Source organism: Astyanax mexicanus, chromosome 2, assembly GCF_023375975.1.
Source record: "Astyanax mexicanus isolate ESR-SI-001 chromosome 2, AstMex3_surface, whole genome shotgun sequence".
NCBI classification, from domain to species: domain Eukaryota; kingdom Metazoa; phylum Chordata; class Actinopteri; order Characiformes; family Acestrorhamphidae; genus Astyanax; species Astyanax mexicanus.
The window spans coordinates 14448177-14474702 of record NC_064409.1 but is presented as its reverse complement, the minus strand read 5'-3'; the positions used below and the strand labels follow the sequence as shown (position 1 = coordinate 14474702).

At 36.2% G+C, this 26526-nt stretch overlaps 2 protein-coding genes across 2 annotated transcripts in view; one reads left to right on the top strand and one right to left on the bottom strand.

The window, feature by feature from the left end:
• Window positions 1-699: 699 nt before the first annotated feature.
• On the bottom strand, window positions 700-10782 carry slc5a8 (solute carrier family 5 member 8). The gene is made up of 15 exons (XM_007252735.4): window positions 9964-10782; window positions 8692-8757; window positions 8528-8579; window positions 8013-8080; window positions 5503-5657; window positions 4785-4925; window positions 4559-4688; window positions 3410-3498; window positions 3156-3265; window positions 2995-3062; window positions 2819-2905; window positions 1820-2034; window positions 1641-1744; window positions 1214-1302; window positions 700-1133 (listed from the first exon to the last, which is right to left on the bottom strand). The coding sequence occupies exons 1-15, from the start codon at window positions 10321-10323 to the stop codon at window positions 1005-1007; spliced, it is 1863 nt and encodes a 620-aa protein (XP_007252797.2). The 5' UTR covers window positions 10324-10782; the 3' UTR covers window positions 700-1004.
• Window positions 10783-12075: 1293 nt separating this feature from the next.
• utp20 (UTP20 small subunit processome component) overlaps window positions 12076-26526 on the top strand; it is a 45546-nt gene continuing 31095 nt past the window's right edge. The window contains exons 1-21 of the mRNA XM_007252722.4: window positions 12076-12262; window positions 12548-12628; window positions 13642-13708; window positions 13812-13944; window positions 14465-14653; window positions 15739-15820; window positions 15944-16081; window positions 16917-17072; window positions 17195-17341; window positions 18814-18948; window positions 20085-20162; window positions 20885-21063; window positions 21181-21312; window positions 22883-22971; window positions 23120-23225; window positions 23350-23500; window positions 23615-23677; window positions 24176-24334; window positions 25626-25702; window positions 25831-25910; window positions 26058-26331. Coding sequence (XP_007252784.3) covers window positions 12212-12262; window positions 12548-12628; window positions 13642-13708; window positions 13812-13944; window positions 14465-14653; window positions 15739-15820; window positions 15944-16081; window positions 16917-17072; window positions 17195-17341; window positions 18814-18948; window positions 20085-20162; window positions 20885-21063; window positions 21181-21312; window positions 22883-22971; window positions 23120-23225; window positions 23350-23500; window positions 23615-23677; window positions 24176-24334; window positions 25626-25702; window positions 25831-25910; window positions 26058-26331 — 2567 coding nt within the window. The 5' untranslated portion in view covers window positions 12076-12211. The remainder of the gene's footprint in view (window positions 12263-12547; window positions 12629-13641; window positions 13709-13811; window positions 13945-14464; window positions 14654-15738; window positions 15821-15943; window positions 16082-16916; window positions 17073-17194; window positions 17342-18813; window positions 18949-20084; window positions 20163-20884; window positions 21064-21180; window positions 21313-22882; window positions 22972-23119; window positions 23226-23349; window positions 23501-23614; window positions 23678-24175; window positions 24335-25625; window positions 25703-25830; window positions 25911-26057; window positions 26332-26526) is intronic.

Sequence of the window (26526 nt, the reverse complement as noted above, 5' to 3'; positions counted from 1 at the left end):
TGCTTTCACCTGTGTGCTTGAAGCTGACCTTTCTTTTATTTGTTCTTTTTCCGTGTCCAGGCTGGTAGTTTTTGGGTATTATTATTATTTATGAGTATTTATTAATCTGTGTTTTCTTTTGGTCACAACTTGCTACCTATTATTTTAACCATTTTGTTTTACATTTCTTATTAAATCTAATTTGCGACACAGTATGTCTTTGTCCTGCATTTATGTCATAATATTAAGCCAGCTGTAGCTGTATTTGAACTTTATTAAGCTAAATTTCCACACACAAATACATAACAATATCAACATATTATGTTATCTTAAATGATAGATTCTGGTAAATTTGTTGAAATAAATGGACAACATTCAGACATGAAATGAGAAAACCCAATATAAGCTTATATTACACTAGCATTTTAGTACCATAGTATAACTATTAACTAAAGGACATCAACAAAGACACAGATTTATTTTTCTTTAAAAAATAAATAACAGTTGTGTGCTCTAATCAATATCTGAGGCTATTTCCCGTTCCTAAATACACCAATGATTCAGTTAAACTCACTCACCAGAGAGCTGAAAAGCTCTGCTTATTACATATTATTTTAACAAGGAAATCAATAAAAGTGAAAAACTGAGTGAAACTAAACCAGAGTTCAGTTTAAAATCAAATAAAAAATGAATTAGTGATTAAAAACACTACATCCAGCATTAATTCATTCAGCATTTATTAAGATTATTATATGTGAGGAATGTCAGCAGTGTGTGTTGAGAAGTTTAATGTAGAAATAGCACAGTGTGGCTAAGTGGAGAACTTGCGTCTTTTCCCCTCCAGTAAGCTCAGTAAGCTTTAATAGTTAATTCTGTTTGTCCAGAGAGGCGCTGAATAATAAATGTGTATTTTGTCACAATATCCTGTCTGGTTGTTTTTGTTATTACTAACATAGATGGTATGGTGCATTCATAAAAGAAAATGTGCGATGATAAATGTAATGAAGAAAAATGAGCAAATCATCTTATGTAAGAGATTTCTGAGACTGCATTTGTGTGATATCAAGCTCAATATCACGAAAGGCAAAGTTAGTTTCACCAGATTTCTTCTCCTTCCCCCCAGCCAGGTCAAGTTTAAATGAATTTCCTATGGCCTGGAAATAAAAAAGAAGAAAGACATATTATACCAATATAGTAAAAGAAAGTTTTTTCAAGGCTATGAAAGTAAATTTACCTTTTGCTTTAGTATCTTATAAAGCTTGTAGCAAGTTAAATCCTCCTTCATTACTGTCAGACCTGCTTCCAGCTTTAGCGCTTTATCCCCTATGAATAGCAAATGCAGCACAAAAATAAGCAGAGAGTTTTTATACTTATACTCTCATTGGACCTCAATAATCAATGTATTCCTTAGAATCTTTCTTTTCTTATTATTATTTATGTTAATTTTTAATTATATATATTTTTACCCAATTGTCTAAGTTTCCTAAGTTAGCCGGGAAAGTTGAAATTGAACAAATCCCAAATATTGATGAATGTCTAAATCATTGTGACAACTATGTTAAGGAGGGCTTTTACATATCTATATTTTTAGGATAGTTGGTAAATAAGGTCCATTGATTGTTTAATATAACATTAATATATAATGTTAAAGTGATTCTTACCTGAGACCAAACTTACAATCAACCCCACAGCTATGGCAACTAAAGTCCCCACAGGACAGAAATACAGGTAGGACAAGGAGTACCAACTATCAGCCAGCCAAGGCCTGTTGAGAAAAATACGGATTTAACAGGAATGGACAGATGTTTCAGTCATGGCTAATCATTAGTAGAAAAGCTACCTGTCCTGAGTGTTGTGCTGCTGGGCAGAGGTGATGTGTTCAGTCTGTGTAGAGTAGGTCCAGTTCTGTAAGACATTCTCAGCCATGGTGAAGTTGCAGCCATGTGTTTCCAGAGCGAGGGGTCTGGTACTCTCAGGTAGGGGTCGATAGATCTGAGACCCAATACACACCCAGAAGGATACAGATAGCCCAGTGACCAGACCAGCCAGTCCTCCCTGCAAAATATATCAGATATACTGCATGTGATCATATTAAATATAATCAATAATAATACTCTTCTGGTTGATCTGCTGTATCTTTCTAAGTGTATACTCTACTACACTAGAAATGTATTTTAATGAGTTTTTATTGTGATTGTGCCACTGGAATCGTATAGCAGCCCAAAAAATACAGACTGCTGACAGTATTCATCAAATAAAAAACAATAATAGGATGGGGATAATGTCAGTAAAAGTCCTAGAAATTCAATTTCACTGTATATGTTCGGTTATCCAACAGTTAATTACTAGAGGCATGTCCCACTCTTCAACAAAAAGAGCCAATCAGCTTGCTGGTCAACTACCCTAGATGTGAAGAGTAATCTAAAAAAAAATGCTGTGCATTATTGAACCAAATGTGAAAAACTGTGATTATAGAATCTTTCTGAAAACGTAATTTGACCTTCAGTTTAGAGTATTTAGTTAAATATTAGCAAAGCGTCAAGTCATTTTCATATGTGGTCCTAGATCACATATGAATACAGTTCATAGACATGAGTGACATGAGTGCTGAACAGGTACATCAAATTTCATGCAGACATATGCAGCAAAGATAGATAGATACTTTATTGATTCTGAAGGAAATAACAGGCAGTTATTTCCAGTCACACAGGACCAGGCTCTGATCTCTATGAAGTCAGATTCTATTAACACGTGTTTGTATTTGTTTATAAAACGCTTTGTGTGATAATTCTTGTGAAATGAGTACATTTTAACACAAAACAATATTCATCCATCTGACCTTTGAGTTAACAAAGGGGAACAGGATTCCCAAAGTGAAGAGGCCAAGTAGAGGTCCACCAATCGTGCCAACAATGCTGATCGCTGCCTATAAACAAAGGTTGATTTCGTTTTTTTTAAAAAGTACCTTCAACTCAACACACTGCAACAATAGCATTCGCTTAAAACATGACCAACCTGTAGCAGCCCTCCCATCAGAGATGCAACACCAGCCATCCCAATGCACATAGCTCCATAGAAAATGTCTGTAATATTATAAATGATTGGAAATATAACTGGTGTACATCATAAACTCCATAGCAATGACAGGCTCACTTCACCGTTTTATTCTCACTTACTCAGGCCTTTCGATACCCATGAGAGCTGCTGCTCCGACAAGCTGAAGTATGGACTTATCAGGTCAGTAGCCGTCACTGTGGCTAATGCGTTCACACTGGAGGACACTGTGCTGGATAATTCAGTAGATGCACACAGACAGAATATCAGATGCACATCAACAGCACCATTTAAACATATTGAGGTATTTAATCCAGTGCTTATCTGGCTGGTTAGATCAGTAGGTAGGTGCAGTTGTGAGCTTATGAAGCCTGACCTCAGGGTGCCACTGTATGCTGCTGCTACAAACAAGCCAGGAAGTCCAGGGTGATCCCTTAAGATATCCAGAACCAGATATGGCATTAGCTTTAAATAAAAAAAAAGTTAGATTGTAGATAGTGATTAGATAGTTGATGGTACAGTTCAAGCTTATTTAAGTTATGCCATAGAACAGGGGTGTCCAAACTTTTTTTGTTGGGGGCCAGAAGGAGAAATATATTTGAAGTCACGGGCCACACTCTGTAATAAAACAAATAATGAAATATACCACTTTAGTTTAAATAATACTTTTTTTCCTGATTATTTAATTTTCACACCATTTTACTTGACTTACTATCTTTATCTTTGACACTGTTGTGTAAACTAACATTTTTCAAATTGATGTTTAATTTCATGTTGTCTCTTAATATAAAACGCCTTAATTACGGCAACCTTTAAACTCTTTGGCCCGTTTTTCTGCGCTAGAAAAGCGCACCCCCTCCGCTTTTAGACTCTTTGGTCCGTTTTTCTGCGCTAGAAAAGCGCACCCCCTCCGCTTTTAGACTCTTTGGTCCGTTTTTCTGCGCTAGAAAAGCGCACCCCCTCCGCTTTTAGACCCTTTGGCCCGTTTTTCTGCGCTAGAAATGCGCACCCTCTGCTCTTTCATACTATTTTGCCCCGTTTTTCTGCTCTAGAAATGCGCACCCTCTCCGCTTTTAGACTATTTGCCCCGTTTTTCTGCGCTAGAAATGCGCACCCTCTTCGACTCTTTGGCCTGTTTCTGACACCTAGCGTTCAAACTTTGAATCTCACATTATAAAAATCTGCTTAACAGTGGGCCAACTTTCATTTTATTTCTAAAATACCTCGCGGGCTGCTCCAAAAAAAAAAGGCCCATAGTTTGGACATCCCTGCCATAGAAGAACTGCTTTGTGATCATTCAAGAACTATGTTTGGAACCTCAATCTTAAACATGGTTCTTTTTGGAACCAAAAGTGGTTGTTTTATGGCACTGTTCAAAGAACCATTTAAAGCAATAGTGTTAGGGTGTATGTTGTCTTTCCCTATACAATCTGTAATATATTACTGACCTTGTCCATTACAGTCCTACATGATATTGCTGGATATTAATAATAAGTGTTTTGTAACAAAGCACTGGAAATCATACCTGGTCTTGAGCAGACACCTTATTAGCTGTCCATGGATCACAATTCTTATAAACAGAGTACAAACACAATCCACAAAAAACTGAACAAAGATTAATAGCCCAGAGAGACACCAAGTTCACATACAGAGACCTAGAAAGAGAGATGAAGAGACATAATGTTAATTTATGGTGTATTTTTTTTGTTCTAGTGGTATGTGAAGACTGCTGGGTATTGAGTATTGCTTACATTTTGGCATGGAACAGGGACTTGCAAGACACATATCGTTGCACCTGAGCTTGGTTAATACCATACGTACTGGTCCAGACAAATGTACCACCGATTAGGATAGTCCAGAAAGTGTGCCTCCTCAGAGGGTTAGGATCAAAGCTGAAAAGCAGAAGAAAAAGACCTAAGATTGAGGAGATACTTTGTCCCATTAGTTAGTTTTCCCCTTTAGGGATAGGATGCTGTCACACAACAGGAACATTTACTCATGCACACATATGGATGGATATGCATCTATATATGTGTACTTGCACATGTGCATATTCATTTTGGTAAATGGATACAGTTATTTTATCTTATAACCTGTCATTTGCATTTTATATATATATATATATATATATATATATATATATATATATATATATATATATATATATATATATATATATATATATATATACTTATATACATATATACACTAACAACGATTCCTTTAGAGCCTATGGTTTTCATATTCTACCACATGATGCTTACACTGGGAAAAAGCACCCCCACTGGCTAACACTGATTGGGGAGAGGGAGGGCCACCCAACCTTGCCAGAGAGAGGAAGCAGTTAAGATCCCTGGGACTCCTTACCATGTATAAATGTGCCATCATCAGGGATTAAACCTCTTGATCTCTGAACAACAGTGATAGGGACAACACTTAGACAGTTGTGTCTGTCATAGCTTAACTCACTCCAATATGTTGATTCTGCCACCCTGGGCAGCATCGCTGAAGATGACGGAGACTCCGCCCTGCACCAGCACAGACTGAATTATGACAGCCAAGAACCCAGTCAGCATGATGAGCACCTGGAACACGTCTGTCCACACCACAGCCTTCAGACCACCCTTTCAGAACAAAGAAGCAGATTTACAGTGCTGCTGTAAACAATGTAAAAATACTAGGTTACACAAATCCTTACATAGGGAGTCTTATTATATTGGTAATATGTTTCAACACTGACAAGCTATGTTAGAAAAAGTATGATACTAATTTGAAAAGATGATGAAATTAAGGGGTTGATGTAGTTTTGAAAGAAATATGTGATTTAGGCCTACAGTAGGCATTTCACAAAATGTTATAAGCATTAGCCTTCAAATAATAAACAGGTTTGAGCTAATCAACTTCTTACAATTAGCATCAAAACAATAGCTATTTAAAAACATCAAATGTAGTTATTTAGTCAAATTCCCAATAACTAACTAGGATCATATAATGCTGGGTGATGGTAATATGTTGGATGCCTGAAGGATTGTTGAGAATTTAGTCTGATTAATCTCCCAACAGTGTGTTCAGCACCTACTTTAATATTTCAGACAAATTTGAGAAATTTAGATTTTCTGGTGAGGAGAAAAGGTGGGTTGTTGTTAGTGAGACCCTGCATCCTCTTATTTTTAGGGCTCAGCCAGTTCCCGCAGTGGCCACCAGAGGCCGCCATAAACCCACCAAGGTGGTAAGAAGGGAACCGGCTGAGAGTTCATAAGAACAGGGATCATTAAGGCCACCTGAAGCCAATAACGCGTCATCAGCCTCAGCTGTGGTACCGTCTTGAAAAAGGCGAGCCTCCAGCAGACTGATGTCGCAGACTTCATGCCCTGTGACCGGTAAAGGTGCTTGCACACTGCACGCGGTAGGTGCGGCGCGGTACGCTGACCCCCATAGGATTCAATAGTGTCTAGAGCGGTAGAGCGGTGCGTCGCTGCCGCGGAGCAGAGCGGAAAGCGGCGCGTTTCCCCGCCCATAACCACGCCTCCACCGCGCTACCGCTTACCGCGGGCAAAGTTCAACATGGTTCAACTTTGACCTCGCGGCAAGCGGTACCTCGGCAGAAAACGCATGACGTGAACTCACGCGACTAGAGAGAAACTGTAGTCCAAACAACAATAAACGTGCGCGAGAGACTAATAATAGCGATTAGTGAATCCCCTCAGCTGTACATCACTTCCCTACACTCATATAGAGATAACAGGAGGAAGAGAAGAATCAGAGCTTTGTTCTGAGGCTGAGAAAGATATACAGATCCACAGAGGCTGTAGAGACTCAAAACTACAAAACACCGCTCACAGAGGTGATGGGTTTTAGAAAACTCCGCCTATTATCAGCAGGAGACGCTTGGCGTCAGCAGCAGCGCAACGCACCCGCAACTGACCAGCGTAGAGCAGAGCGGCAGCACAGCGGAATGCCGCGCGGCATACCGCGTTCAGTGTGCAAGCACCTTAAACTGTAGCTCCACGGAGCAGAGCTGAAAAGAAAAAATAAAAGAAAGCCTGCAAGGTTGAAAAGAAAAGAAATAAAAGAAAGCTTGCAAAGCTGAAAAGAAATAATTAATAAATATATAAAAGAAGAAAGCCTGCAAGGCTGAAAAGAATTAAAAGAAAGCTTGCAAAGCTGAAAAGAAGCAATAAATAAATTAATTAATAAAAGGAAGCTTGCAAGGCTGAAAATGGAAAAAGAAAAGGAAAAAAAAAAACAAAATAAGAGAACAGAAAATAAAAGAAAGCTTGCAAGGCAAGAAAGAAAATATAAGGGAAAGCCTGCAAGGCTGAGGAGAAAAAAATAATTTTATTTTCTTGATTTCTGTTTCTATTTCTGTCTTTATTTTATTTCAAACAGAGGCATTATTTAGTTAGCTTTGTTGCGCCGAAAGGGCGTTCCCTTGTTTATTTTCCCCTTTTTCTTTTATGCACACACAATTATAGTAAAACCCTTTTCGTTATATCTCCTCCCACACCCCTACCATGACACATATGGATACATTTCATTTTGGATTTTCTGCACCATGCTTCTGACATTTACTTTTCAAAAATGTTAAGCCTTTAGCCTTATATGGAGATACTGCCTGTACTATCAAGTGGTCACATGGCAACATTACACCAAATTGACTGAAAAGAAGATGGTGGGAATCCCAGTTAAAAGTTTCTACAGCCAGTCCAGACAGAAACAGGGGACAGGTAAAAATTGTCATCTAATTTTATGTTTGATACTAGTTAATTTACTCACTGTAGAAAGCTAAGAGTTTGTTTTTGGACTAATTGGGTGATTTTGATCAAAAGAAAGGTATTTTTAAAAAAATTGGGACATTGTTTTTTCAAAAGCGAATTCCTGTACAAAGTTTAGTTTTTATACTTGTTAGGTCCAACTAATCCCAAACTAAACTTCACATCTAGCAAAACTCCAGGTCTCAGGAGGTTAAGTGTACTTACCAAGGTGCAGTAGAAGGTACAGACCACTCCAGTCGATATCACAGCTCCCCAGAGATCTAAGCCAGTGACTACAAAATGAACAAACAGGACATGAGTTCACTTGACCCTAAGTGAACTGTAATCTTTCAAGTGCGCTTAGTGATTCCAGATGTTGCCATGCTCTGATTCTTTTTCTCCATTATTCCTAATGTAGAACCTTCAATAGATGAATGATTGAATTAATTTATAAAAGGTTAATTTAGTTAAGTTTAGCTTATTTAGTTCTATTTACTTTTACAGCAGAATTATTTTATTGTTTCCTAATCAAGTTATCAGCATGATAAGCAAGACCATACTAGTTGACCAGCATGACCAGTGAGACCAAGCAGGGTGACCATCATAGTAAACCAGCATTACCAGCATTTCCAACAACTCAACCATAAAAGCATGACCAGCAATACCTAGCATGATTTAAAAAAATCAAGTTCATTGAATACACACAGTTAAGGTAAAATAGTAGCATTAAGAAATCTCACCTTGGTTTAAAGCCAGTGCTGGAGCGTAGATAACCATTCCAGTGTAAAGTAACTTAGAAATGAGAAAAAAAAAAAAAAAAAAACATTTATTCAGTGCAACCACATATCATTTTTTAGTATAAGTATAAATAAAGAATTATTGTTGTAAGTTGAGAGATACTTACTGTTTGTATGATAAATAACACTGTTCCAAACAGCCGAGTGGCTTTGTTAAACCGCATTTCCAGATACTGCAAAGAAACAATATCGGGTACTCATTAATGCTTAATAGAAAGTTAGCAATAAATTAAGATATAAACTAGTGTCGTGTCCGATGTTTTTTGCCTACCCTGATCCAAAGCATACCACCTCATCTGTGAAACATGGTGGTGAGGGTGCAATGGCATGTCACTGAATGCAATCAAATCTCACAGCAATTTGCCTGTTCTGGACAGTAGACACAGTTACTCCAGCAAAAGTAGAATAAACTTATTTTAATATCCTTAAATTCAAAAGAAACAATAAACCAGCAGGTGTACAAGTACTTCTGTCCATGTATTGTTTAATACCTATTTTATAATACATATACAATCCATGGGTAAATGCATTAATCCAAAACTATATTGTATTTCATTATAGTGTATTTAAACAATATACTTCAGCACACAGTGCTCACAAAAATATAAATATTGTGGGTTTGTAGTTTAGGAAGCTATGCATTCCTTTTTGTACTTTTTGTTCATTTATAGGTTAGACAATAACACTTCATTTATTTATACACTGTATGGACAAGAATTTGAACACCACTTTCATTGTTTTTTTCTAAAATCAAGGGTATTAAAAATATTTTTCTAACTTTTGCTGGAGCAACTGTCTCTACTAATTTGATTGAATTCATTGACATGCTATGACATTTGAACAAATAGTGTACCAGTATTGTGTTAAAAAGGAGAAAAAGTGATGCACTGAATTTACTTGATATATCTGTATTATTCGTATTCCAATAAAATATTTTGCTTATCTGCATACATCTGTTCTTTAGATAGTAAAGTTAGTAATTATTATATACATTAATTATTCTTTACCAAATAATATAAATTATATTTTGTTTAATTGTTTATGCTTGTTTTTCTTTGGTACATTGTTTTTATGTAACCATATTGATTTTGTTACATTATTATTATTATTTTTAAACAAAATCTATTGCGTAGTAAGTTACTGTTGTTTAGAAAGGAGGCAGTTTTATATTCTTTAAATTAATTAAATATTTTAGTTTTTTTTTTAATTGCCAACAATATAATTATCATAAAAATGCTAAAATATTGTGATGTTATTTCAGGGCCATATCGCCCATCTCTACCTCACACCTGATTCTATTTTCAAATGAAATAATGTTTCTATGGCATAAATCAACCATTTGAAGCACTTGTATTTCTAAGAGTTTCTAAGAGCCTCACCTCATAAGTACTGGTAATTCCCAGTCTGTAGAAGATTGGCAGAAAGATCTCTGAGCTGATCCACACCATGGGAATAAATGAAAGGCAGGTGAGGATGAAGCTGAGCCCGTAACAGTACACTTCTACTGGGGTGGCCAGCACCGTGATGGCTGACATGAAACTGGCAGTCAGGCTCAGAGCCACGGGCACTGCTGTCATACTGCGACCACCAACTAGAAAATCCCTGGAGCTGTGTTGTCCTCCTTTGGCAAAGCCATAGTACAACCCAACAGCTGCTGAGATGACCAGCATCAGAGTAAAAACCACATAGTCCCATAGAGTAAAGGATGCTGGAGGTGTTGGGCTCTCCAGGTTCTTCATTGTTGTCTCTAGGTTGTTTCCTCAAAATGTTTTACAAACTAAAATTGAGAAAAAATAAGGATGGACCGAAACTCTAGTCAGGTAAAGTAGCAGCCAGTGGAGACCTCTGAGACTTCTTTGTTTTACTGAGAGTCAGAAACATGCCCCCAGCAGGTAACACACCTCTTCACAAGCTCAAGAGCTCAAATTGTTTTCTGGCCTGTGTGGCAAAGAGTTTCAACCCAGTACTTGAAATTCCAGGCATATCTCATGCTTTTACTCCAAAAGTAATTGCCCAGGTTTCCACTTAGTGTATCAGCTTGATACATAGACTTCCCAGATTAAAGAACAGGTAAAAATTAAAGCTGCAGTTCTTAAATAAGCAGTGCCTAACATATGTTTTTATTTTTCATTAAAAGGTGTTGTGTTCCTTTGTTGGTCGGCGGCAAGATATTCTAATAAATGGTCTCAGTGTGCTGGCACAACCAACCACGCTGCGTCTAATATATTCATTCTTAAAACAGAGTGGTCTGGTATAGTTTGTTGGATGAAATTGCTCTAATAATTTTGACAAAATTTGAATATAGAGAAAAACATAGGATTAGTCAGCAGAAAAAGCATACTTCCACATGCTGTGTGTAATTACCCATTTTTCAGACTGTTTCTTTAAGATTTTCTTTTACATTAAAAGCAATAGGATGTCTAAAGTTGGAAGGGGAAAAATATTTTAATCAATGGTATCAGTGTGCTGGCATGACCACCCCATTTAAAACTATTTATTCCAAAAACAGAGCGGTCTGCTTGGTTTGTTGGATATAAATGCTTTCTAAATTTTGAAAGTATTTCTTAAATGAACAAAATGAACAAAACAATATACTCAAAAACTTAACTGACTGTATTAAAGGTTCTCTTTCACATGCTCAATGCAATTATACATTCAATGTGTTCAAGAAAATGTAAATATAATGTGTAGTAATGTAGACTGGACCATTCAATCACACAAAAGGGGAAATTTAGCATAGCCAATTAATTGACTGAAAGTGTGTCCCAATTGCACTTAGTAAAATGAGATAAAAAAGATGAGATAAAATGAGCTAATCCTTTATTAATACAACAGTAAGAATTTATTCAAAATAAAAATTCCCAACTTTCTAACTTCTAAACAGGTTTCAGTAACAGTTTCAGTTTTTTTTTGCTATTAATCTTAAAATTTTAAGTGCACAATATTGTATACTACAGAGCCCTTTAGGTATCAAGGTAGAAACAGGATATTAGAGACAATGGTTTTAAATCATTCCTTTAATGTATTAGTTTGTTTATTTTAATTTAACAATGATTTACCTCAACTTAATACATTATACATAATTTATAAGTGCACTAAACGATTTATTAAATCCAGGAAATTGATTTGTAAATAACGAAAAATATATTAAAACGAGAATACTTTTATGTCTTGTTTTTCTACTTCTGTCATTTAGAAACATGTAGGTTACAGAAAATGTGCAAACTGTAACAAACAATCTGTACAAAGTACCGACTTTTATTTTGAAATCACAAACGCCCGAATTTACATTTACCACGTCAAACAAGAGAACGACCGTCTTGACTGTATAAATATATACTGCTTCCTAACGGCTTTTTATTTGGAAATACATTTAAAATTAGTACTTAGTATAGACTGAAATCATATAACAAAATGTATTTAAAGTTAGAGATCAGTAATAATAAATACAGGAACTCTTATTTTGAAAAACATATACCCCCAGATTTCAGTGCTTCATTCAAAATGGTGGCCCCCTGAAGCGGCATGTGTATCAACAATTCCCATCCAGACAGAGTAAAACAGAGTTAATCTGTGAAGTTCTGTAGTTTCTGTTCTCCTGTTTGGATTTACTCTACAGAGCTCAAAATGAGGCTGAAAGTAAAACCTCTGTCTCACAAATCGGAGAACACTTTCCGGGTGAGTTTATGAGTGAAAAACAGCTGCGTGTGTAAGAATGGCTGAGCTCACATGTGGCTAAATATGTGGACAGTGGTTACAGAGGGTTATGCGGCTATTTTATTTTATTATATTATAGTTATAATAACCAGGTCACTCGTTATCAGGCGACTTTAAGGATTAATTCACTGATCTGATGTATATATGTAAATGTGCTAATGCATTAGTTATACAGTTTTACTAGCAGACGATGTGGTTTTTAACGTGTTTAAATCATTATTTTTTCTTATCTCACGATTTTTGCAGTTTCGTTCTTTTTCTGAGAGGCTCGCAAATGTTAACATAGACGTCATCCATCGCATTGATCGGACGGGAAGTTATGCAGAGGTGAGTTTTATGTTGTGTACATGCCGGTGTAAATATGCTGATACATACAGCATTTGCATCTGCAAACTCCTTTGGAATTAATAATTGGGGTCGATGGGTCGGTCGGTCGGTCTGTCTGTCTGTACATTCATTTATTCATCCATGCAATTATCCTTCTGTCGATCGATCTGTCTATTTGTCCATCCATCCATCAAACCATTTATCTATCTGTTCATTCATCCATTTCTTCATACACCCATCCATCCATCTAACTATTCTATTCTTTTTGTCTGTCTGTCTGTGTGTCTATTTGTCTATTTTATGTTACACTCATCCATCCATCTATCTATCTATGCATGTATTTATGTATGTATTTATGTATCTGTCCATTTATTTATCCATCAAACCCTTTAGCTATCCATCCACTCATCATTTATCTTTTATTCGGTCTGTCTGTGTGTATGTCTGTTTGTCTATTTTTACATCCATCTATCTATCTATGCATCTATTTATGTAATTATCTATGTATCTGTTAATCCATTTATCCATCCATGCATCTATCCTTCTGTTGATCCATCTGTCTGACTTTCTTTGTGACTATTTACTATTATATGTTTACATCCATCCTTCATCTTTCTATTCATCCATACAGCCATGCTTCTGTCGATCGAGCTGTCTCTCCATTTGTCCTTTCATCCCTTTATCCATCAAACAATTTATCCATCCATCCACCCACCCACCCATCTATTCATCTATTGATCTGTCTTATCTGTTTGTGTGTCTGTTTTTCCGTCCGTCTGTCTATTTATCTATTTTTACATCCATCCATCCATCCATCCATCCATCCATCCATTAATTATTCTTTCTGCTGTGTCTGTCTGTCAATCTTTACACCCTTCCATCCATCCATCCATGTAATTACAATGACCAGCATACAGTGACTCTTACTTAAACAGAAAATTGTTATTTTCTGTGGGGTGAATCCAACCTTATTGTAAACCCAGATGCAGTTCATGTTTATGTTCTCCTAACAGGAAGTAGACACTTACTTTTTCGAAGGCTTAACAAAATGGAAGGACCTAAATTTAACACAACACTTCTGTAAGTGGTGTTTTTCTGTTTCGATTTTTATTTTTAAAGTATTTTACATGTTTTCTACAGTTGCTTGTTGAGCTCATTGTGCACATATGTATTTGCTCCACAGTAATGTTTCGGAGGGAGGTGATGAACAAGAGCCAGTCCTTCAACATGTTGGTCTTTCACCAAAATGCGATAGTGGAGAGTCTGAAGACTCATTTGGCAGTGAAGAACAGCTTGGCTTTCGAGCCTCTTCTAGAGTAAGTGTCCCTTTTATTTCCTTATTTCAAATTAAAAGCATTCATTTTACTAGAATTAGATTTGGAAATTGTGGGCTGATGCTATGATTTAAGCCCTTCTTACAATCATTATTATCATTGTCATGATCATCAACATTTTAGCATGTAAAAATGTGAAATGACAAATCTGCTTTTAGCTTTGTGGTATTGTGCAAATCCCACAATGCCATGCAGATCCAAACGTTACTTGCTAATAGCTTACAACTAAAGGGCTGTGTAAGCAACATGTGGAACTGTTACACCTCTAAACTAAATATTTTATTACTTATGCCTAGAAATGAGTTGAAACAGAAATATATATATATATATATATATATATATATATATATATATATATATATATATATCATACACACAGTAAAGTCTGGGCTGAGTTTGTCAATAAAGTTGCTATGTTTCAGATGAAAGGTTTGGCAGTTCTGTGCCAACTGTCCCCATTACAAGAACAATAATGCATTAATACCTCTTTTTACCTCCATAGTCTTGTGGTGCGGCTTGCCCGGGACCTCCAGACAGACTTTTACCCCCACTTTCCTGACTTCTTCATCATTATCACCTCCATCCTGGAGACACAGAGCACAGAGGTGCTGGAATGGTCCTTTACCTGTCTGTCCTACCTGTACAAGTACCTGTGGAGACTGATGGTCAAAGATATGGAGAGGATATATGGGTAAGAGACAGATGAGAAGGAAACCGATTTCTAATATTGAATCTGACACTGTACCTAGGTGAATGGTTTAATTATTAGTATTTAAAGAAGCCAGGATACCTTAAACATTAAGGGAAAGGCAAAAACTTAAGCAGTCCATTTTTTAAATCTCAGCATAGAAGTGTTTAAACTGCTATATTGTGGCTCAAACTTGTTCTAGGAGGTTTTCACACCTACCTTGTTTGGTCCAAACTTTCAGACTTTTCAGTTTGGGTCCAAACCAAAGTAGCAAGTGTGAAAGAGCCTGAGAACCAAACCAACAAACAAATTAGTATGAAGTTTAGAGAGATGCAGCCCACAAAGCTGATGACGACAGGATGTAGTAAAGTTCAGTCCGATCACTAAACTGCAGTGTGAAACAAAAACTAACCGGACCAAATATACACAATGCAGCAAAGTCACAAACCTTGGTGCAGACTTTCAGGTGTGAAAACACACTTTTTATACATTTATTAATAGAAATTTCATGTTACATATTATACCCTGAAATATCGTGCTATAACACTCACCCCTATTATCACATCAGGGTACTACTTTTTTGCTGTTTTAGACAAAGTACAAATTCACACTTTTCTGATTTCTTATTATATATCTACTAGAGACAGATTATATCTGTCCAGTATCATTTACTTTACTTTAAAATTGGATATATGAAGATATTTGGAGTGCATTATTATTATTAGTATCATGACATTCTGAATCATTGACTTCTGTTACAAATCTGCTAAAATTCTTGTATTTTTTTTTTAAATATTTCAGCTAGAGGTGTGCCATATCATATTGTATACAATAATGAAATGTAAGTTTTGATTTGTTTCAGTATTGTATTTTTTTATTATTATATCGCCAAGAGTATCATTATCACAATAATACCATGAAATATAATGATATTATTTTAGAAGCATATCGCCCACCCCTATTCCTGAATATTCCTGATATTCAAGACTCAGTATCGATCAGGTGTAACTGTGGTCTTTGTGATTAATACATTGGTGTCTCAGTTGCTCTTCCTTTAACATTTCTTTAACATTCATGTTTGTCTTCAGTCTTTATAGTAAACTCCTGGCCCACAAGAAAGAACACATCCGCAACTTTGCTGCTGAGAGTTTCTCCTTTTTGATGAGAAAGGTAAAGAAAGGTTCCAGATGTCTGGCTCTGCTTAGAGTAAGAACAGTGGGAATATTGTGGCTGGTCCTCTGTGGTGTTTCTGACGTTTGTCTGTAAATTATATGTTCCTATCTTGCTGTTTAGGTTCCAGATTTTGATGCTTTGTTCACACTAATGTTCAAAGACCTGGAGCAGCATCCTCAGAAGGCGAAGGGAGTGGGAAGGCTCATTTTCGAGATGTGCAAAGGAGTTCGCAAAATGTTCCACTCTTGTGCCAATACTGTGAGTCTATGCATTTCTTGGATGTAGGTTAAGTCTTTAAAATTAATTGACCAAGAAATGAATTCACAAATCAATTTACATTTGGGATAGTGGTGTAGTCAAAGTGGGTTTGTCACAGAGACCTTTTCTGCAAGGTGTTTTTGTTTTCAGATTGTCTTTTCTGCTGTTTTACAGTGTTTTATGTTTCTAGTTGTGTTCTAATTTGTAATTGTTCACTTTTCATATTTGTTACTTTTTATTTAATTTTATCTTTTATTTTATTAATAATGAGCAAACGTTTGTTTCATTGATCCCACTGTTGCATTCTGTCTGACCCTGGAAGAATAGCAGCTATAGATCGATAGAAGCTGATTGAGATCCTAATAAAAGCTGCTGAACTAGTTCATGCTGGTATTAACATTACTTACATATTAGTTTTGCAGTTGTTACCTGTCATGATAATTACAGTTTTTTGTAATCATTTTTGCTGACCTCAGCATCCCTATTGTCTTTAATGGATAGAAACGGCAATTTATGTTTATTAATGTTAACTAATTTAGAATTTCGCAATTAATTTTTAAGAATAATTAAGAATAGTTAATTATTGTTTAACTATATGTAATATTATTATTATTATATCATTATATTAACATTATCCATTTTAAAATGACTAATATAATTTATTGAAATAATAAAAATAATAACAAACAATATATTGTGGATACAGTCAGTTATTGTAATCTACCATTATATCTTGTTAGTAATACTAACTATCTTACTTACCACAATTTTGTTCTAATTAAATCTTTACATATATTTGTGTTTTGAGGTTTGATCATGTGACTCTTTGCCTCAGGCTTTGCCAGTGGTTCTGTGGAAGCTTGGTCCAGCTGAGGATGGAGATGCTGATCTTCCCTGGGATGCTGTTAAAGAAGCTCTAGATCAAATGGCTGAATCTTCAGCCAACTATGTTGAAAAAGAGAACTTCTTGGTCCTTTGGGATTCTTTACAGGTAGATGAGAGTGTTACTCTGTGCATAGCAAAATAGGATAGGATACACAACAATGGATTAATAGAAATAAACACACATGTTGATGGTGTCTTTTTTATGTCTTTTTTTTATTTTTTCATTAGAGCTGCATGAAGGATGTGCTGCCAAAGCTAGAGGCAGGTGACCAAAGCCAGGCCAGTGAACACTTGGAGAGGATCTTGTTTATTTACCACACATTAATAGATCACCGAAAAGGAGCCAGGATCACCAAGCCAGAGTCTGTCTGCGAGGTATGCTCACATATATGCTACTTCAAGTTGCACACATTGCTGACACTGATGTGCAAATGCACACTCACAGCTTGTTTAGCCCCTGTAGAGATGTATTACTTATAGAATGGAATAGGAGTCTCTGGAGCAGATACACGTGAATCTGTTGGCACCATGTCTAATGGCTGTGGGGTGTTGGAGGGGTATAGAGATGAGGTGGTGTTGGTAATCATCCAAATCCTGACCTCACTTATATAATAGAATGCCATCCCTGGACATTATAAACAGTTACTCCAACAAAATCTGGATAAACAGATAAAGCAATGCATGAGCAGGTATCTTTAGCAGATGCTTTGGTTTAAAGAACCTTCACTTGATGTGCTGGACGTTTTTCACGTTTTATTTGTTTAATTTGAATTACATTTTTAATGCGATTTTCAAAATGGAATATTCGCGATTTTACACACAGACATTTTATCTGCTTTATCTAAAACGTCCGAAAACGCTACTCATTTCTGAAGTGTTTATCCATCTTACTTTGGTTATCAGTGCCTCCCACAGACTAATGCTTTTTTTTTAAACATCCCGCCGAGGACTGAGCTTGTACCGAAAAAAGTTCCAGCACTGTTCCAGGGTGGAATAAAGCCTACAGTTTCTGAAAACTGAGGCGTCATCGGTCTCTGTTGAGGATTTCCGACAAATAGTTAAAAAAAACAATAATAAAAATAATCTCTCCTTCAAAGTTTCTTCTGTGGCTGTGTTTCGTTTAGTGCATTATTTTTTTTATACAGTCAAAAAATCCGCGTTCTGAAGTATAATCCAGTGTTTGTTAGTGTGCGAGTTTCTCCACGGCTGTGTAGATACGAGGTCAGCGTGTGATATGAGCGCATGTACTTTTGAACAATTCACTCAGTGAGTCAACTCAGCCCAAAGCGTCTGAACACCAAACACCATTTTTTTTTTTTTTTACAGGTAAACCTAGTTTTGAGCCATGTCATCTGTAGTTTGATTTTTAGTAGGGGGGGAATAATCGATTATAATTGAAAATCTTATTTTTTTAGGCCATAATCGCCCAGTACTAACTTGATATAAAGATTATTTGCCAATTTAGAGGTTCTTTGCGCATAACTATATCTACTACACACTTGTTTTGGTTCTTTATGGAACCAAAAGCAATACTTCTGTAGCATTGCTTGAAGAACCATTTGTAGCACCCTTATTTTTCTATATATGAATGCAGTCATCAAGGCCAGAGCAAGACTTGCACATTAGTGATTGACACTCTTAGATGTTTGTGTTTTAGTGTGAATCAGGATTAATACAAAAAATAATTATAGAGCAATTTGTTGTGGCCTTCCAATTTACTTCTGTGTTTTTTGGTCATAAAATTGTCCCAATGTATATTTCTTTTCCCCGTGTTTGCTACCTGACTCTGTCATCTGTATTGCCCCAATAATAAAAGCATTTTATTATTTTCTGTTTTGGTCTTACAGACGCTGGAGTTACTGGTACAGACAAAAGGCATGTCCTACTCCTGCTGCCAGCTGCTGCTACAAGTGGTCTCCTTATTTCTACTGGGAGAGAATGTGTCTGTTCCAGCCAGTCTGGCTCAAGAGCTGGTGAAAAAGGTGTGTGTAGCAAACATGGCGTGTCTTATGTGTGAAAATAGTCTGATCAGGGCTCTAGAGTGCAATATATTTTCTCTACGGTGCAACAAAAAAAATTTCAAGTTGCACCAGTGCTCCAAGCCATTTGACCTGGGGGAAAAAGCGCCTGCGACTCTGAAAGTCTTCTTGTGGTTTAACAACAAATAATATCGGCCCATATGTTGGTCTAAACCAATCAGAGAAAGAAATAGATTTTTCAGTATCACTCAGAATTAACCAGGGTAACTACATGCTGATGTTCTCACATTATGAGCGGAAAAAGTAACCTACAAAAAAAATACATATATCAGATTAAACAGCAGCACTTACTCTATCTAACTAGCAAAGTATCATCAGTTTATCCACAGAGTTAATTAAGAATACAGTTAACATTATTTAGCTGTTAGCCTTTTCCATTAACACCAACAGTCTGTTTATCTAGCTAGCATTAGATTGACCGCTCACTGACGCTTTTTAAGCACTAACTAGGGGTGTGCCCTATCGTATCGTGAACGGTATTATACTCTAAAATATTGTGCCATATCACCCATCCCATTTCCCATTATATATCTACTAGAGAGAGATTATATCTTTACAGTATCATTTATTTTACTTTAATCCTGGATACATGAAGATATTGCATTATTATTAGTATCATGACATTCTGGATCACTGGATGACTTCTGTTACAAAATTCTTGTATTTTTTAATCTCTCACTTAAGGGTGTGCAGTATTATATTGTGTGTAAATATATGTATATATTTTTCTTGCAGTGTATAGTGTATTTTTTCAATGTTTTTTTAAGCGTTTTGTCATATCGCCAAGAGTATCGTTATCCCAAAAATAACATAAAATATTGTGATATTGTTTTAGGGCCATATCGCCCACCCCTAGCACTAACACAACAGTGAGTTCTTTAAGAATTATTCAAATACAAATCTTTATGTTGACCAGAAGTCAATAATGTGGACCGATTAAAAAAAATAAATAGAATAAAAGTGAACCTGTAAAACTGCAGTGCATCCAGTGCAAAATCTAGCCTAGAGGCTTGCTGATGACTCTGATTTTGTTTTGTTTTCCCAACATTTATTTATTTATTTAAAATTTGCTGTTGCAGGTCTTCATCAGCGGAATGGATCAGGATCTCATTTTGGATTTTTCTGAGGAGATGTTTGATATGAAGCAGTTTGAACAGGTTTGTCTGTCTGTGAAATGTAAACTTTTATAGCTGTCATGAGAGGAGGAAAAGTTTAAGGTACAGTGCGCAAGATGGTAAAAAAATTATATTTTTACAAAAGACATAGTGTTAAAATAGACAATTTGACAAAAACTGCTATCAAAAAACATTCAAATTAAGGGCCTTAGAGTGTCATTTTTTTGGGAATAGTTGAATACTAAAAGTTTATTAAATGGAACTGACAAATCAGACAAATTCCTACTGCATCAGATAATCCAGCCTGTGGAAACCAAACTATGACATACTAACAGTTCTTACTTGTTATATTTACAGCCTTCAACTATATATACACTCACTAGAGAAAGCCCTAGTGACATCAGCAAATTAGCAAAACACATCAGTGACCTCAGGTAATAATGCTGATATTATATACTGCCATTACCACATCCACATTTGGATGCTAGTAATGGCAATATGGGTCTACATGGTCCAGGCCACGTGACCACAGCAAGTGGAAACAAACAGATATGCTCTAGGCAAAAAGCTAAAGCTACCTCTATCTTTTTACCATCTCTGCTGTCCCAATTATAGCACACTAAACTGTGCCCTAATATACATATAATCATCTGTTTTCTTTTTATTCGTATGTATAGTTACAGTTCCATAGTATAATAATGTTGTTCTGATCTCAGTACCTTGACTTTGTATAGAAATAATGCAAATGCACCTCGTCTCTGCAGCTGTTTCTGCCGAGTCTGCTGCAGTTTGTGGAGCAGCTGTTCTGCAGTATGCACACAGTGAGCAGACTACGTGCTCTTCAGCTGCTGGTCAGACTGATCCTGGCTAAAGCTCATCCGCCCACTGACGGCTCCATGGCTTTTGAGAAGTACCCACTGGTCTTTACTGGACAGTCTGCAGGGTGAGGGCACATGTTTAAAGGTTTTATTAGATGACCGATGCTTTCACATGTTCGTTCACACATACTGTCCAGGTTTATGATGGCCGCTCATTGTCTCTCTGTAATTTTGTTTTTTAGTTTGGATCAGGCCCAGACCGAGACCAGATCTGTTCCTCAGCTCATCCTCTCTCTCATAGATGTTGATGAGGAGAAGCCACTGTCTGATCTCTCTCAGTTGTGGGCAGCTCTGGTGCTTCTGCCCCACATCAGGCAAGAGCTCTTACACATATAATAGCCTTCAACTGTTAAAGAATAGCTATACAGCTATACTTTACCCAGGCCTATATATATATAAAAAAAATAAGAGACCACTTCAGTTTCTGAATCATTTTCTCTGATTTTGCTATTTATAGGTATATATTTGAGTAAAATAAACATTTTTGTTTTATTATATAAAACTATGGACATCATTTCTCCCACATTCAATATAAAAATATTGTCATTTAGAGCATTCATTTGCAGAAAATGAAAAATGGCTGAAATAACAAAAAAGATCAGACCTCAAATAATGCAAAGAAATAAGCTCTTATTGATAAAGTTTTAAAAGTTCAGAAATCAATATTTGGTGGAATAACCCTGGTTTTTAAATACAGTTTTCATGCAACTTGGCATCATGTTCTCCTCCACCAGTTTTACACACTGCTTTCGAAAAACATCCATCTTTCTCTTGATTATATTTCAAAGGTTTTCGATTTGGTAAAATCAAAGAAACTCATAATTTTAAGGTGGTCTTTTATTTTTTTAAGAGCTGAACTTTAAAACATTAGTGCATGTAATTGATTTGTAAGATTTTAATACATTAAGACAGGTGTCTTATTAGCATTTTTTTTTAGCAGTGTAAACACAGCGTTGAGTTCAGAACATTGATTTTTATATATATATATATATATATATATATATATATATATATATATATATATATATATATATATATATATATATGTGTGTATAAAATCAATGGAGCAGCAGCTGTGTGTGTGTGTATATATATATATATATATATATATATATATATATATATATATATATATATATATATATATATATATATATATACACACACACACACACAGCTGCTGCTCCTCTCCTAAAACACTACTTCCACACTATTCAAGCAGAGATAGGATATCTTTATCCTTTAAACAACAGAAAAAGAAAAATGAACTGGTGTTGGGAAGGAATTCCTCTCCCCTTAATGTGCACTCACGTCAGGCTGATTACTGTATTATACTCAGCAACCGGGGTGTTGGCGTATGCAGTTTAGGATAAACATTGTGAGAGAGATAAAAAGAGTAAAAAACACCCTAAATATGTTAGAAATTATACAAATGAACTCCAACAAATGAACAACTTCTGTTGCTTTTTAAATAGGGAGTCACGTCTCAAAATAACTTGATTTTTACGTAAATTACATAAATCAGTTTTTTGCCGTGTTGTTAAATGTTATTATAAGAGCAGTTTTTTTTTTTAATAATTTTTTTTTTTTTTTTTTTTAGCTTTCTTAAGTTTTCTTTATTTTCAAACCGTTAAAGACAAATTGTTGAATAGCTTTTTACAAAGAGGGAGACACTGTGGACGAGGTGAGTGACAGGCTACGTGGTGAACGAGGTGAGTGACTGACTGAGACTATGTGAGTTATATTCAGTGAGTTTTTAACTCATCGTCCTTAACTGATAAAATCGATTAATCGCCCAGCTCTAGTTGGAATACAAATGCTTACTCTACATCTCCCTCAGTATGTGTTTTGTGCAGTAGGAATAAAGTGAATGTTGTTTTGCAGACCCCTGGAGGAAACGAGTGTGATCCCTCCTCTCGCCGCTCTCCTAAACAGACTTCTAAATGAAGTGCTCAGTGAAAAACTGGGCAGAGGTCAGTAATCTGTGTGTGTTCAAATTGTGTTAAAAGGGAAACCTGACTGTTTTATTCGTTCTTTTGCCATGTTTCCATCACTGTACTCTTTTAGATGTATGCGTTCTGGTTCTTTGGAGACCCTTACCTTGCTCTTTTTCTCCTTTAGGAGGGCTGTTTGTTGCCAGACAAGCTCTGAGTACCCTGCTGAGCTTTAAGGAAACTGCAGAAATATCATCTCTGCTCCCAGATGAGCTCATCAGGCGCATTATAGAGTACGTTTACTATTTTGGTGAGGTAACAAAATGTGGAGAGGTTGATTTAAATGTTGAATAAATAAGATTAAAAATGTGATATGTTTTGTGTGTGTGTGTGTGTGTGTGTGTGTTTTTTCCACAGGAAATTCCCTACTGATCTCTCTGCACTGTTGCTGCTTGACCTGTACTATACTCGGCTGTTACTCAATGGCTGCTCCGCCCAGCTATCCCACAGTTCCTTGCTAGAACTGTATCAGATTTTGCAAACCAACTTCTCTTCCAATGTCTCCAAGGTAGAGTTATAGCTGTTGTACTTTTTTCATTGCTATTGTTCTGTTAATTATGAATGAATCTGAATTATATAAAATGTTTGCTTTTTTTTTTTTTCTACTTTTTATTTTCCTTAGATTCGCCTTCTGACACTGAGAATTATGTCACACTTTGAAGCAGAGCTTCCCAAACCAGCAGAGGTATCTCTTATCTCATGAGCTTTTAGTCATCTAAATGATTCCACGCGATTTATACAGTATTGGCAACCCTGATTTTTTTTCTGAGAATAAAGTATTTTTTTATTGCAGTTATAATTTTTGTTATACATATATGTTTATTTCCTTTGTGTATATTGAAACAACACAAACAATAGAGGTAAAAAAGTCAACATTTATATTATTTCACATAGATCTCCATAAATGGGCTGGACTAAATAGAAATTTGTGGGTAAATAACTTTGTTTCAAGCATGTGATGCTCTTTTAAACTCACCTATGATAGGTAACTGGTGTGGACAATGTAAAAATCACATCTGAAACCAAATAGAAAGGAAAAAAGTTCTCAATCTTGACATTGTGTGTCTGTGAGTTCCACACTAAGCATGGAGAACAGAAATAATTGTGGAAAAATGTCAACAAAAAATGATTTCAGCCATGATTGTATTTGTTTCAAGCTCCTAAACTCTTCCTTTCTCCACAGGGGGAGGATAGCTCAAGTATGCAGACTGTATTTGCCATCTGCCTGCAGGCTGAGCAGATACCAGCCACGGTGCAGGACTACAGAGAGAAGCTCCTGCACCTGCGCAAACTCCGTTATGACCTGGTGCAGCCCTGCCTTCCACAGGGACCCTTTAAACAGGTACAGCATGCATGATGTGGATGATTAATGCTGTTAATCTGTAGATAGGCCTGTCATTACAGAAACAGTTTTTATTGAATTATATTCTGTCCTAGAAGTAATTGTAATACATTATATTATTGTAATTTAGGACCATTTTGTGACACTGAGATGATAATCCAGGAGGATAAAAAAGTCATACCCACTTTTCTTTTAAATAATTATGAACGTTAAAAATAGTTAAGAACATAAACTTTTAAACTTTCAAAGCAGACACACTAGCTCATTCACATTCATGGGTACTTCTCATTACATAAGGCTATATTAACAGAAATGACAATATGTTAGGGTATGCCCTTATATTGTATGATTATGTATTTATTGTGACATGCCGAACTATACAAAATATGAATATATCTCAATAAAACAAAAGGATTGATTTTCATCCTTATTAGAAATAGTACATGTCCTTACATACTGCCAAGAACCTGGAGATATAAAAAGTATCATAATACAGGGGTACAGTCCAAAATATTGCAATTCCATATGCAAGGTGCTTTATTGAGACCTTTTTTTTTTTTTTTTTTTTTTTTTTTTTTTTTAAATATAATTTTATTTCAAATTTTTCCCATTTTCTCCCCAATTTACATGGCCAATTACCCAACCCACTCATTAAGACTCCCCCTATCACTAGTAATGCCCCAACACACCAGGAGGGTGAAGACTAACACATGCTTCCTCCGATACATGTGAAGTCATCCACCGCTTCTTTTCGAGCTGCTGCTGATGCAGCATTGCCGAGTAGCATCACAGCGCGCTCGGAGGAAAGCGCAGAGACTCGGTTCTGATACATCAGCTCACAGACGCCCTGTGCTGGGGACATCACTGATGTGGGGAGAGAGCGCCATCTACCCACCCGGAGGGAGCAGGGCCAATTGTGCTCCCTCTGAGCGCCGGCAGCTTGATGGCAAATTGCAACCTTTTTTAAACAAATTTTCGAACCTAGTATATAAACACAGTAATATGCATAAAATATGAGAAAACGAAAAGACTACAATCAGAACAGTAAAATCAGAAGACGCTGAAGTACAACAATGCAATCTAGCGGGTGGAGCACAACACAACAATGACAACTATCTTAACAAATCTAATCCTTTTAAATCTATTGTGTTTCAAATACTGTTTTTTGAGAATCAAAGCCATATTGGCAGACATTATTGTTTGGTACATTTGACATATTTGATATACGTTGATATTTTGGTTCACCCCTAGAAATATATTTACCTGATGATTATCTGTTTTTTTTCCACAGGTTCCACTGCGATATCTTATTGCTATGCTGTTTATCAATTTTCAACCTTTATGGGAAGCTGTGATTGATCTAATCACGTAAGTCTAGCACACCTGGAGGACATCCTGTTCTTAAATTATCCTAGAACATTTTTAACCTGTTTTTTTTTCTCTCTCTTTTTTCCCCCCCCTTTTTTCTCTGATGAACTTTTTTTTTTTTTGTTCAGGAGTTATGCCAGAGACATGGACAACAAAGAGTTCTGGAAGATCTTCTATGAACATCTAGAGCTGGTTGCTGGACTGGCAGGTGGGCTCTCTCTCATTAAAGCACATAACAAATTTCATAATTTAGTAATTGTCTTATTTACTTTAGATGTAAATGTACACTGTAGATAACTATTTTACAAAACAAAAATTACAAATGACCTAAAATCCATTTCTCTCTGTGTCTCAGAGAACGAGCTGCAGGCTGAGGATGAGGAGGATGATGATGAGGCTGGTGATCAGAGTAAAGTCTCATTTGGGACACGGGAGCAGGGCATGGATGTGATAGAGAGTGGAGATGTAGGAGTTCTGTTTCTGGAGCAGTTGGAGCAGACGAGCAGTCCGAACGACCGCACAGACTTCACCAACTTCCGCAGCCTGCTGTGGAAAGCTATGGCCAAGTTTCCGGACAGGGTGGAACCTCGTAGCCGAGACCTCAGCCCCCTGCTGCTTCGCTTTATCAGGTGTGTGAACACCTCTGTGTGTCTGTGCTCTAATTTGGGGCAGACATGGGATGCCTTTTCTGGTAATGTTCAGGCTTTTGCTTCTTTATCCATATATATATATATATATATATATATATATATATATATATATATATATATATATATATATAACCTTTATCAGGATTCATGCATTCTTACATCCAGTGAAAGTCT

What these genes read in the sequence shown, in the direction of transcription:
- slc5a8 (XM_007252735.4), bottom strand. Translation starts at nt 10,323, where the DNA reads ATGAAGAACCTGGAGAGCCCAACACCTCCAGCATCCTTTACTCTATGG. An exon ending in GGCAGAATCAACATATTGGA is followed by an intron (nt 4,926 to 5,502) that starts GTGAGTTAAGCT and finishes TCTGCTTTTCAG; the next exon opens with CTTTGATCCTAACCCTCTGA. An exon ending in TGATGGGAGGGCTGCTACAG is followed by an intron (nt 2,906 to 2,994) that starts GTTGGTCATGTT and finishes CTTTGTTTATAG; the next exon opens with GCAGCGATCAGCATTGTTGG.